The sequence below is a fragment of the Bombina bombina genome, chromosome 1 (genome assembly GCF_027579735.1).
Source record: "Bombina bombina isolate aBomBom1 chromosome 1, aBomBom1.pri, whole genome shotgun sequence".
NCBI classification, from domain to species: Eukaryota; Metazoa; Chordata; class Amphibia; order Anura; family Bombinatoridae; genus Bombina; species Bombina bombina.
This window is the reverse complement of record NC_069499.1, coordinates 1,418,891,927-1,418,905,521: the sequence shown is the minus strand read 5'-3', so window position 1 is coordinate 1,418,905,521 and position 13,595 is coordinate 1,418,891,927. Positions and strand designations below refer to the sequence as shown.

The 13,595-nt window shown below is 41.8% G+C and overlaps 1 protein-coding gene across 1 annotated transcript in view; it reads left to right on the top strand.

The window, feature by feature from the left end:
• Positions 1–13,595, top strand: part of LOC128652421 (solute carrier family 40 member 1-like) — a 65,302-nt gene that overhangs the window by 38,416 nt on the left and 13,291 nt on the right. The window contains exon 3 of the mRNA XM_053705359.1: positions 11,632–11,791. Coding sequence (XP_053561334.1) covers positions 11,632–11,791 — 160 coding nt within the window. The remainder of the gene's footprint in view (positions 1–11,631; positions 11,792–13,595) is intronic.

Genomic DNA, 13,595 nt, shown 5'->3' with positions numbered 1-13,595 from the left:
CTGGTACCCGTGGTGTTGTACGTGGCTGGGGGGGAAGAAGATACCTGAGGATGAGGAACGGGACATGAGTAGCTTGGCATCCAACCTTGTGCAAATGGGGTCTTTCATGCTGTCGTACCTGTTGAGGGACCCTCGTATAAAAAAGCTGAAGAAGAACGACCTGTACTGGGTGTCCACGCTACTAGACCCCCGGTATAAGCATAAAGTGCCTGAAATGTTACCGAATTACCGCAAGTCGGAAAGGATGCAGCAGATCCAAAAGATATTAAAAAGTATGCTTTACACAGTATATAAGGGTGATGTCACAGCACAACGGGAATCTAACAGGGGAAGAGATGAAAGTAATCCTCCCTCCCATGACCATGCCAGCAAGGACAGGACGCTTTACAGACGTGTTGTTGATGGAGGACATGCAGAGCTTTTTAAGTCCTATGCATCGCCACAGCCATTCGGGGTCCACCCTCAGAGAACGACTCGACTGACAGGTAGCAGACTACCTCGCCTTAACTGCAGATCTCGACACTCTGAGGAGCGATGAACCCTTTGACTACTGGGTGTGCAGGCTTGACCTGTGGCCTGGGCTATCCCAATTTGCGATAGAACTTCTGGCCTGCCCTGCTTCAAGTGTCCTGTCAGAAATGACCTTCAGTGCATCAGGAGGTATTGTCACTGAGAAGAGAAGTCGTCTAGGTCAAAAAAGTCTAGATTACCTCACCTTTATTAAGATGAATGAGGGATGGATCCTGAAGGAACTGACATTGGGCGATACATTTGACTAAAAAAGGCCTGATGAGATGAGCTGCCTTGGGCTAAATATGGTCCACACGCTGCTGTATTTTATCTCTGAATGCCGGATGACTTGCGTGACTTATCCGCCACCAACTAGGGTTCAAGCCGCAATGTTTTAGGGCACTTTCTACCTGGGAAACAAACATCAATTTTTCTGGCTGCTGCTACAGCAGCGGCTGCAACAATACCTAATTTTTCAGGCTTGTGTACATGCCTAATTTTTCTGGCCTCTGGTGCAGCACTGTGGCTTCAAAAACCAAACCAATAAAAAAGGCACATAACAGGGATTAAACTGATAGGAATAGTACTACTTAACACACCACTCCTATCTGGTGGCACATTAGATTGCACGCGCAGTGCCCAAAATTTGAAGTAGGAGGACCGACCAAGCATCTTTTTCCATCTCCCGGTTCCTAAAATCCATGCCCTATACACGTCACCTGATAGGGGACATAACAGGGATTAAACTGATAAGAATAGTACTACTTAACACACCACTCATATCTGGTGGCACAGTAGATTGCACGTGCAGTGCCCCAAATTTGAAGTAGGAGGACCGACCAAGCATCTTTTTCCATCTCCCGGTTCCTAAAATCCACGCCATATACACGTCCCCTGATAGGGGACATAACAGGGATTAAACTGATAATAATAGTACTACTTAACACACCACTCATATCTGGTGGCACAGTAGATTGCACGAGCAGTGTCCCAAATTTGAATTAGGAGGACCGACCAATCATCTTTTTCCATCTCCCAGTTCCTAAAATCCATGCCATATACACGTCCCCTGATAAGGGACGTAACAAGGATTAAACTGATAAGAATAGTACTACTTAACACACTACTCATATCTGGTGGCACAGTAGATTGCACGCGCAGTGCCCCAAATTTGAAGTAGGAGGACCGACCAAGAATCTTTTTCCATCTCCCGGTTCCTAAAATCCATGCCATATACACGTCCCCTGATAGGGGACGTAACAGGGATTAGACTGATAGGAATAGTACTACTTAACACACCACTCATATCTGGTGGCACAGTAGATATCACGCGCAGTGCCCCAAATTTGAAGTAGGAGGACCGACCAAGCATCTTTTTCCATCTCCCAGTTCCTAAAATCCTTGCCATATACACGTCCCCTGACAGTTCCTAAAATCCTTGCCATATACACGTCCCCTGATAGGGGACATAACAGGTATTAAAATGATAGGAATAGTACTACTTAACACACCTTATAATAACGCAGAGAGAGACAACGCAGAGAGAGGAGTCTGAAGAAGAGGAGTCAGAGGAGGAAGGTGGCTTTGAGGAGGTGGAAGACCAAACACAGCAGGCGTCCCAGGGGGCTTGTTGTCACCTTTCAGGGACCCTTGGTGTTGTACGTGGCTGGGTGGAGGAAGAGACCTTCAATGACATCAGTGAGGACAAGGAACGGGACATGGCTAGCTTGGTATCCAACCTTGTGCAAATGGGGAGTTTGCGGTGGTGCAAATGGACTGTTTGCGGTTGTTTGCGGTGCGTTAAACTGGGAGTTTTGTCTGTCACTGTGAAGTGGGCATAACCCTTACACTACCTGATCGATACAACATCATACCTGATGTTTTAAAGCACGTTATTACAAACAATTTAGGAATGTTAGGTGCTTTATGCCCTTTATGGATTAAAACCAGACTCTGCATCAACTATGTAATTTTCCGTGGGAGTTTTGCCATGGATCCCCCTCCGGCATGCCACAGCCCAGGTGTTAGTCCCCTTGAAACAACTTTTCCATCACTATTGTGGCCAGAAAGAGTCCCTGTGGGTTTTAAAATTCGCCTGCCTATTGAAGTGAATGGCGGTTCGCCGGTTCGCCCGTTCACAAACTTTTGAGAAAGTTCGCGTTCGCGGTTCACTAGTCCTCAAGAACTTGGTAAAGTCTCCATACAGTTTCCTCTGTTGAAGTGTGTGGTATGAAAGATCTGCAAACACATTAATGTCCTGAAATTGAGCCGGGAGAATAGGCTTAGCAAAGAGAAGCTCGCACCAGCCGTTCTTTGTATGTGTAAAAGTGTATGTGTAAAAGCCAGATACCCAAATTACTCAGTCAGAAATGAGATTAGATCCCCAGGGGCCATATTCTCTGGAATGCCTCGCAACCGCAAATTGTTTCAGCGAGAGCGGTCCTCCATGTCCGCTAGCTTATCTTCCAAGTTGGTTAGTTGCTCTGCTAGGCTTTGAGCATAGGATAAAATGTTGGCTTGATCTACAACCATGTCCTCCTGTTTCCTCTCCACTGTATCAACCCGTTCCAAGGTGGAGGTAAGATCCCTCCGCAAGTCGGCTAAAGGTGCTGTGATTTGAGTTTGGAAAGCAGAGTGATGGGCAGCCAGCAAGGATTTGAGGGAATCCAGAATGAAATTAGGAGTCACTGTGGCTGGAGCTGCCTCTTGTAGGGCTTGAAAAGTAGAGGCAACGGCATCAGATTCAGTTTGAGACATATTTGGAATCTCTTGTTGATCTTCTGGAGATGAGGGAGAAATAGTATTAAAGTGGTCTGCCACTGTCCTTTTAGGCCCAGTAGCTGGAGTTTTGGGCTTCCGTTTGTTGAGATGTGCCATGGGTGCAGAATTTTTTCGCATAACAAAGTCCACAATGGAGGCTTACCATCAGAAATTATTGGCTCTGTAACAAAGCTGGGTTGCTATGGAGAATGAAATTATATGCAAAACGTAAAAAAAACAGAAAGGGAAAAAAGCAAAAAGGGAGCTTAGTGGTTCATAGCCCCCCCCCCCCAAGCATTAGTGCTCTAGCACCCCATTTGCAGATGATATGCAATCAAACAGTTCAGGAATAAACAATTTCTCCCACAGAAGGGGAGTGTAGGACCGGTGGGTAGTGATGTCGTGAACCTAAAATTTTGCGTTCGCGAACAGCGAACGCGAGCTTCCGCAAAGGTTTGCGAACCGGCAAACCGGGCGAACCACCATAGACTTCAATAGGCAGGCGAATTTTAAAACCCACAGGGACTCCTTCTGGCCACAAAAGTGATGGAAAAGATGTTTCAAGGGGACTAACACCTGGACTGTGGTATGCCGGAGGGGAATCCATGGCAAACTCCCATGGAAAATTACATAGTTGATGCAGAGTCTAGTTTTAATCCATAAAAGGGCATAAATCACCTAACATTCCTAAATTGTTTGGAATAACGTGCTTTAAAACATCAGGTATGATGTTGTATCGTTCAGGTAGTGTAAGGGTTTTTTTTTTATTTTAAATGTTCACTACTGTTTTAGCAGATATGACTTGCACTGGTGTGACACTGTGCCCTGGCAGGACCTGGAACGCACACGTGTGAGGGAAACTGACTGCTATTATTTCACAGTAAAAAAAGTTTTTTTGTTTTTTTAAATGTATGTACACTACTGTTTTAGTAGATATGACTTGCACTGGTGTGACACTGTACCCTGGCTGGACCTGGAGCGCACACGTGTGAGGTAAACTGACTGCTATTATTTCACAATAAAAAAGGTTTTGTTTTTTTTTAAATGTATGTACACTACTGTTTTAGCAGATATGACTTGCACTGGTCTGACACTGTGCCCTGGCAGGACCTGGAACGCACAGTTTTAAGGGAAACTGACTGCTATTATTTCACAGTAAAAAAAGTTTTTTTTTTTTTTTTTTTAAATGTATGTACACTACTGTTTTAGTAGATATGACTTGCACTGGTGTGACACTGTGCCCTGGCCGGACCTGGAGCGCACACGTGTGAGGGAAACTAACTGCTATTATTTCACAATAAAAAAGGTTGTTTTTTTTAAATGTATGTACACTACTGTTTTCGCAGATATGACTTGCACTGGTGTGACACTGTGCCCTGGCAGGACCTGGAACGCACACGTGTGAAGGAAACTGCTATTATTTCACAGTAAAAAAAGGTTTGTTTGTTTTTTAAATGTACACTACTGTTTTAGCAGATATGACTTGCACTGGTGTCACACTGTGCCCTGGCAGGACCTGAAACGCACACATGTGAAGGAAACTGACTGCTATTATTTCAAATTAAAAAAAGGTTGTTTTTTTGTTTTTTTTAAATGTACACTACTGTTTTAGCAGATATGACTTGCACTGGTGTCACACTGTGCCCTGGCAGGACCTGAAACGCACACGTGTGAAGGAAACTGACTGCTATTATTTCAAATTATAAAAAGGTTTTGTTTTTTTAAATGTACACTACTATTTTAGCAGATATGACTTGCACTGGTGTCACACTGTGCCCTGGCAGGACCTCAAACGCACACGTGTGAAGGAAAATGATTGCTATTATTTCAAATTAAAAAAGGTTTTTTTTTATTTTAAATGTACACTACTTTTTTTTTAGCAGAAATGACTTGCACTGGTTTCACACTGTGCCCTGGCAGGACCTCAAATGCACACGTGTGAAGGAAAATGACTGCTATTATTTCAAATTAAAAAAAGTTTTTTTTTTTTTTTTTAAATGTACACTACTGTTACACCAGATATGAGTTGTGGCACTGGGCAAGTGGGCACAGTATACGGTGTAAGCCTGACACACACGCTGGCAGGCAGGCAACTGCAATTAGATTACACAGGGGGAAAAAAAAGCAGACTGATGTTCTAGCCCTAAAAAGGGCTTTTTGGGGTGCTGTCCTTACAGCAGAGATCAGATGAGTCCTTCAGGACTGTAGTGGACACTGAATACACTAGCCTAGCTATCGATTTCCCTATTAAATCAGCAGCAGCTACACTGTCCCTCCTCTCACTAAGAATGGATGCTGTCCAGGAGGTGGGAGGGTCTGGGAGGGAGTGTCTGCTGCTGATTGGCTGGAATGTGTCTTGTGACTGTGAGCTACAGGGTCAAAGTTTACTCAATGATGACGAATAGGGGTCGGATCGAACATCGCATATGTTCGCCGTCCGCTGCAACCGCGAACATGCTATGTTCGCTGCAAACTATTCGCGGCAGAACTGTTCGCGACATCACTACCGGTGGGTTGCTATGCATGGAAATCAATTTAGAGGAACTCCTTGTGTAAAAAATATCTCAGATGCTGATGAGGCTGCTTCTGAGCAGAAGTAGTACTTGAATACAGATCTCTCTGATATGACAAGCTGAGGTCTCTCTCCTGGGGAGGTGTTCCTTCTGAACCATTTAGGGAAAAAGGAGGGTGGGTATGACCTGTGGGCACGTGGGCCAACAGGAAAGGGAGAAGAGAGCCTTGTTGCTGACAGAGGGTAATATTATATCAGTAAATTTAGCAGATAACACAGGAAATATGATCTACTATTGCCTTTATTAGTGTGCTCTCTAGATCTCAGTACTCATAAGGAGCTCCCTTTGGAAACAAGCTTGATTGTAGATCTTTATTTAATATACAATGTGTTTCTGTGGTTTTATCTGTAGTGCAATTTTGGAAAATAATTCTGGAAACATACAGCGCTGCAGTTAGAATGTTCAAGACAATTTTTTTTTTTTTTGGTATATAGAGCAATCGTGGCGACCTATACCACTAACAAGACAATATTTCTTATGCCCTTTCTGGTATATCTCACAGTCCTAGGGCTATTCCAGAGTCTCACAAAAAGGCTGATAAACTGTGCAGCAGACACCTCCTCAGACTGCTTACACTTTCTGTTCCTCAGTTTATTATCCAACTGATGCGACTAAGCACTGACAGTCCCTTATGGTCCACAGAATATTAAGACCTTAAGCTGCTATATTTTAGCGATAAACTTAGGTCCCTCTTGTATGTTCCTTTATCAGTAAGAGAAACAGCCGTCTCCGTCTAACACTTATAGGCCTCAAAGTCTAATGAGAGGGCACACTGAGCCTAGCAGGAGAGTATTTATTATGTCTAGCAAACAATGGTTATATATCGATCTTACCCTCCGTGCAGAGCTAAGGACCAGCAGAGGTAATCTTCTTGGTGCTGTGCCGGTGGTGTATTTCTCCTTTTTCCTCCTCCAAACAGCCTGAGATGCAAAAAATCGTGGATGTTCGCGCCAAAACTGTGATGTCGCGCTTGCAGGCTATCAGGCTGTTACTTGCAACTGACCTATGTCTCCCCTTGACAGCAAGCTCGGTTCAAGTCACCGGTCCACGGCTAACACTGGGGCCTGTGGGTTGAGCCGGAAAGTCTCGGCCAAAGTTGCGGGTGAGCGTCTAAGTATTTGGCAGCTATGGTACCTCCAGTTCTGGCGATCACAGCACCGGTTCTTTATGGATGTTGCCCTAACACTCCGGAGCGGAGCCCCGACCCTCCAGAGTGAAGATAAGCCACAAAATTAGCTCCCAGTGGTGTGGAGATCTCACCTAGGCCAGTCGCTCCTCTCAGCAAAATAAAATGTGCACACGCCAGCTCCGTTCACAGGCCAAATAAAGTTTTGTAGAATCCTCAGTTTGGTCTTACTGATGTCTCAGAATGTTCTGTGTATATAATATCTACTATTTAGCACTTAGATATGGGGTTTTCTTTTAAATTTTAAGTACCTTTAGGTAAAAATAGAGAGGAGTTCCCATACAGCACCTCCTCTCACTCTGGCAGTTAACTCCGCCCCCCGAAATCAAAGATTTTAACCACCTGCCGAGCTCTTCATTCCATTCCTCGGCCATCAGTGGCTCAGTGTATGGAGGTAATCGGACTAATGGTAGAGGCAATGGACATACTTCCGTTTGCTCGCTTGCATCTCAGACTACTGCAACTATGCATGCTCAAACAGTGGAATGGGGATTATGCAGATTTATCTCCTCAGATAAATCTGGATCAAGAGACCAGAGACTGTCTTCTTTGGTGGTTGTCACAGGATCATCTGTCCCAGGGAATATGTTTCTGCAGGCCAGCGTGGGTCATAGTGATGACGGACGCCAGCCTTTTGGGCTGGGGTGCAGTCTGGAATTCCCTGAAAGCACAGGGTTTGTGGACTCTCCTCCCGATAAATATTCTAGAACTGAGAGCGATATTCAATGCACTTCAGGCGTGGCCTCAGCTGGCTTCGGCCAGATTCATAAGATTCCAGTCGGACAATATCACGACTGTAGCATATATCAATCATCAGGGGGGAACAAAGAGTTCTCTAGCGATGATAGAGGTTACCAAAATAATTAGATGGGCAGAGACTCATTCTTGCCATCTATCAGCAATCTATATCCCAGGAGTGGAGAACTGGGAAGCGGATTTTCTAAGTCATCAGACTTTTCATCCGGGGGGAGTTGGAACTCCATCCAGAGGTGTTTGCACAATTGATTCAGCAATGGGGCACACCAGAATTGGATCTGATGGCGTCTCGTCAGAATGCCAAACTTCCTTGTTATGGTTCCAGGTCAAGGGATCCTCAGGCAGTACTGATAGATGATCTAGCAGTACCCTGGTCGGTCACCCTGGCTTATGTGTTTCCACCATTACCTCTCCTTCCTCGTTTGATTGCCAGAATCAAACAGGAGAGAGCTTCGGTGATTTTGATAGCACCTGCGTGGCCACGCAGGACTTGGTTTGCAGACCTGGTGGACATTTCATCTCTTCCACCATGAACTCTGCCACTGAGACAGGACTTTCTGATTCAAGGTCCGTTCCAGCATCCAAATCTAGTTTCCCTGCGGCTGACTGCCTGGAGATTGAACGCTTGATTTTATCCAAGCGGGGATTCTCTGAGTCGGTCATAGATACCTTGATTCAGGCTCGAAAGCCTGTCACTAGGAAAATTTATCATAAGATATGGCGTAAATATCTTTATTGGTGCAAATCCAAAGGCTACTCATGGAGTAAGTCAAACCAGGAACCCCGAGGGGAACCTGAGAGCGTGGTGCGCTAAGTGGATCAAACTAACGAGATTAATGAAATTGACCACAAACCATATGGCTCCTGTAAAGTTGGGCTAAATGGCTCCTATGAAGTCGGCCAAATTTTGGCAAAATTGTGAAACCAAGCGGTGTAAGCGGCTAAGCTCCTCTGGTTCTTGGAGTGAAGATTTCTGAAAATTAGGAAAAAAGAGGGCACCACATAGCGTGATACTGTTGTTACAGGCTCAGAGAGACAGAGTATTCAGAAAGGCTTACCGAAAAGCTCTGCACCGTTCTGTGACCGGTGCTATCAGGCAGACTAACACTCTCAGTGGTTAGCACACTGGGTGGCCTCAGGTGTAATGCAGGCAAGTGGATCTCAGCGTTGCTTGATTGAAGTGACTCCACGGCTGTGCAGCACGTATACTGCAGATTCCAGTGGGTATTTAGAATAAAAAACCTCTCCAGGTTAGATAAATGAAAGTATGGGACAACTTCCGTATAATAAAGTTAAAATCTTTAATCCATACAAGATTTGCTAATCCATACAAGATTTGCTACGCGTTTCTAGACCAATGGTCTTTTCCTCAGGCATAAAAACAAAGGGATCCCTCTTGGAGTGAAGATTTCTGAAAATTAGGAAAAAAGAGGGCGCCAACAGTATCACGCTATGTGACGCCCTCCTTTTTCCTAATACTCATGGAGTAAGATCAGGATTCCTAGGATTTTGTCCTTTCTCCAAGAAGGATTGGAGAAGGGGCTAGTTCCTTAAAGGGACAGATATCTGCTTTATCAATTTTATTGCACAAGCATCTGGCAGATGTTCCAGACGTTCAGTTGTTCTGTCAGGCTTTAGTTAGAATCAAGCCTGTGTTTAAACCTGTTGCTCCGCCATGGAGTTTGAATTTAGTTCTTAAAGTTCTTCAAGGGGTTCCGTTTGAACCTATGCATTCCATAGATATTAAGCTTCTATCTCGGAAAGTTCTGTTTTTAGTTGCTATCTCTTCGGCTCGAAGAGTTTATGAACTATCTGCATTGCAATGCGACTCACCTTATCTTGTTTTCCATGCTGATAAGGTGGTTTTGTGTACCAAACCTGGATTCCTTCCTAAGGTTGTTACTAATAGGAATATTAATCAGGAAATTGTTGTTCTTTCTCTGTGTCCTAATCCTTCCTCTAAGAAGGAGCGTCTGTTGCACAACTTGGACCTGGTTTGTGCTTTGAAGTTTTACTTGCAAGCGACCAAAGATTTTCGTCAAACATCTTCTTTGTTTGTTGTCTATTCTGGAAAAAGTAGAGGTCAAAAAGCTATGGCTACCTCTCTTTCTTTTTGGCTGAAAAGCATCATCCGTGTGGCATACGAGACTGCTGGACAGCAGCCTCCTGAAAGAATTACAGCTCACTCTACTAGAGCGGTGGCTTCCACATGGGCTTTTAAAAATGATGCTTCTGTTGAACAGATTTGTAAGGCTGCGATTTGGTCTTCGCTTCATACCTTTTCCAAATTTTCCAAATTTGATACTTTTGCTTTTTCAGAGTCTATTTTTGGGAGAAAAGTTCTTCAAGCATTGGTGCCTTCTGTTTAGCCATCTGTCTTGTCCCTCCCGTTCATCCGTGTCCTGTAGCTTTGGTATTGTATCCCACAAGTAAAGGATGAATCCGTGGACTTGTCGTACCTTATAGAAGAAAAGTAAATTTATGCTTACCTGATAAATTAATTTCTTCTATGGTACGACGAGTCCACGGCCCGCCCTGTCATTTTAAGATTATATTTTTTGATTTTAAACTTCAGTCACCTCTGCACCTTTTATTTTCTCCTTTCTCTTCCTGTACCTTCGGTCGAATGACTGGGGGGTGGATCTAAGGGAGGAGCTATATAGACAGCTCTGCTGTGGTGCTCTTTGCCACTTCCTGTTAGCAGGAGGATAATATCCCGCAAGTAAAGGATGAATCCGTGGACTCGTCGTACCATTGAAGAAATTAATTTATCAGGTAAGCATAAATTTACTTTTATAGCTCCACTTTTCCTAGGTCCACAAAAAACGATGGCACACGTTGTAAGGTCTGCTTTTCCCAGAGCTGCAGAAACTAGTGATAAGGGTCGCATGTAGCACTCGGGCCACAAGTTGGCTAGTATCTATTTTTGACCATAGCAGTGTTTAGAATATAAATCTATCAATAATAAAATGATCTAGATTCTTACATAAGATAGCAAAGATTCATGTCTATCCTGCAGTGTCTGATTGAGACTAGCGGCAATGCTGGACAAATCTGCCTCACTTTTTCTAGTTTCAGAGCTGCGTGCTAATTGAGAAGCCTGTGCTTTTGATAAAAAGTCTGCTTTAGCTGACCTTCATTTTTAGAGAATCTTATCTACATGTCACATGTGTACCTAGGACTTGTGGGTAGAGACAGATCAATTACGTAAGGTTGTTTTATCTTTTTTTTTTTTAATCTGATCAAACTGACCAGCACCTGATGCCAGTTAAGTAATATCAAGACAATATTTTTAAATGGACTGTAAACGCTTCACATTTTCATATACAATGTTTAATTATACATAGTAAAACAACTTTGCAGCACACTTTCATTATTTATTTTGCCCCATTTTCATGTGTTAGCTCTGAAAACTGTTTTAGTTTTTTTAATTCTCAGACCAGTAAATGCACCCTGCTGACTTCTCAAGGCTAACCCTGCCACATATATATTTCCCTAATTGGCTTTAACAGATAACAACTACAAAACAATGCATTTTATACTAGCAATATGACCATGGCTAACATTATTTGTTATAAATATGCCTCTTGTTAGTTATTGACTAACCAGATGTGTTCAACTAAATCCCAGTAGGGTATTGCTCATATGGAGCTCACTTTTATTATGTGTTTGACTACTTTAAACACATATGCAAGCAATGATGCAAAGATTAAATGCATTATTATTTGTGTCCCTTTAAATACTATAATAACCTCTATGCTTGATAGAACACATGTAACTGCCAATGTCTTTGAATCAAGGTGTTTATAAGTGATTAATGACAGATTAATATGTTCTTTGTTACAGGGTGATCGTATGTGGCATTTTGCAGTATCTCTATTTCTGGTTGAATTGTATGGGAACAGCTTACTGCTGACCGCAGTCTATGGGCTAGTAGTGGCCGGCTCTGTCCTTCTGTTGGGAGCAATTATTGGAGACTGGGTGGACAAGAACCCAAGGTTGAAAGGTAATTTGTGTGTCATGGAAGATAAAGTGCTCATGTTTACTGTATTACTCAATATGTATTCATTCTTTTCTAGTTAAATTAGGGTAGAACTTTGAAATACATTTAAAAATATAGGGCCAGATTACAAGTGGAGCACAAATGTTTTTGCGTTATTGTGCAAAAAAATCCACCAGATATATGTAGAAATGTTTATTTATGAATAAATAGAACATATTCTGTTATGTGAAGAACATTGGAATGTGAAATATTCATATTTTCATGTCTGGTTAGCACACATTAGAATATTCGATCACGTCTGCGTGAGAGTGGGGTGTTAGTTTTTTTCCCCCACTTATTTTTCTCCATTGACTTCTATGGGGGAATACGTGAACGCGCACACGATATTGTAAGTTCGGCTTTTTGCACTAGCCGGGTTAACATGCAAGCAAAAACACTTTACTTTCCTCTCATAATACGAGCACAATCGGACTTGCTTACTTCTAGCGCAATTAACTCTCCCGTGGGAGCATTAATTAGCACTCTACTTGTAATCTGACCCATAGCAAGTAAATATTTTGACATTTTTGTTTTTAACATTTTTGTTTAGGATCTTTTTTTTTTTTTTTTAAATCCAGATTGACATACCTTTTAGCTTGATAAGGATCAAACACAAGGAAAGAGGCGCCGTATGTGTGAATCTGAAACAGCCAACATCAGATAGAAAACATGTGCAGGGTACTCACAATATGAAAAGGCACTCCAATGTGCCAATAGGAGCAGGCTGGTATTCACAGCAAACCAGCTGGCTGAACAGGCAATCCAGGATAACCAAAGTGAGAGACTCAGAATCTGGATCCCACGATATGGAGATTGATAAGGAGACAGGTTTTTTTTGTTGTTGCACTTTATGCAGTTTAGTTGTAGAATTGTGACACAATTAATAGAATATATTTTCATTATTTATTTTCTCCACATTTTAAGCAATTTCTAATTCTCAGAATTTGAAATGCACCTTGCTGACTTTTGAAGAATAACTCTGCTACATATATGTCCTTAATTGACTTTATCAGATAACAGCTGCAAAATAATGCAGCTTATACAAATTTTACGATCCTGGCTAACCTTTTTGTTTGTGGACTAAAGCCCAGATTGGCCCCTCCAAGAGCTAGATTACAAATGGAGCGCAAACCCGATCGCATTTTCTCAAGTGTGCTTACCCGACATGAAATATAAATATTTCACATTCCAATGTTCTTCACATAGCGGAAGATGTTCTATTTATTCTTAAATACATATATATATATATATATATATATATATATATATATATATATATATATATATATATATATATATAAATTATGTGTTTTTTTTTAGTTAATATATATACTGTATATATATGAATATCTATTTATAAATACTTATAACATATTCCCCTATGTGAAGAACATTGTAATGAGAAATATTTACACTAAAAACAAATAATAAATATTGCATTAATATGCTTTTACATGTCTTCAGCTACTTGACTGTAAAGGGCTCCAATGCACTTATTTATATATATATATATATATATATATATATATATATATATATATATATATATATATATATATATATATACATACATATGTATTTATATGTTTATATGTGCATATATGTCTGTAAATAAATATATACACATATAAATACATATGTACACCCATATAAATATATATATATATATATATACAGTATATACACATTTACATATTTAGACATGTATATATCTCTAGGTTAAAGCCCTGAGACCTCATATCTTTGAGCCCACTTGTAATATACACAC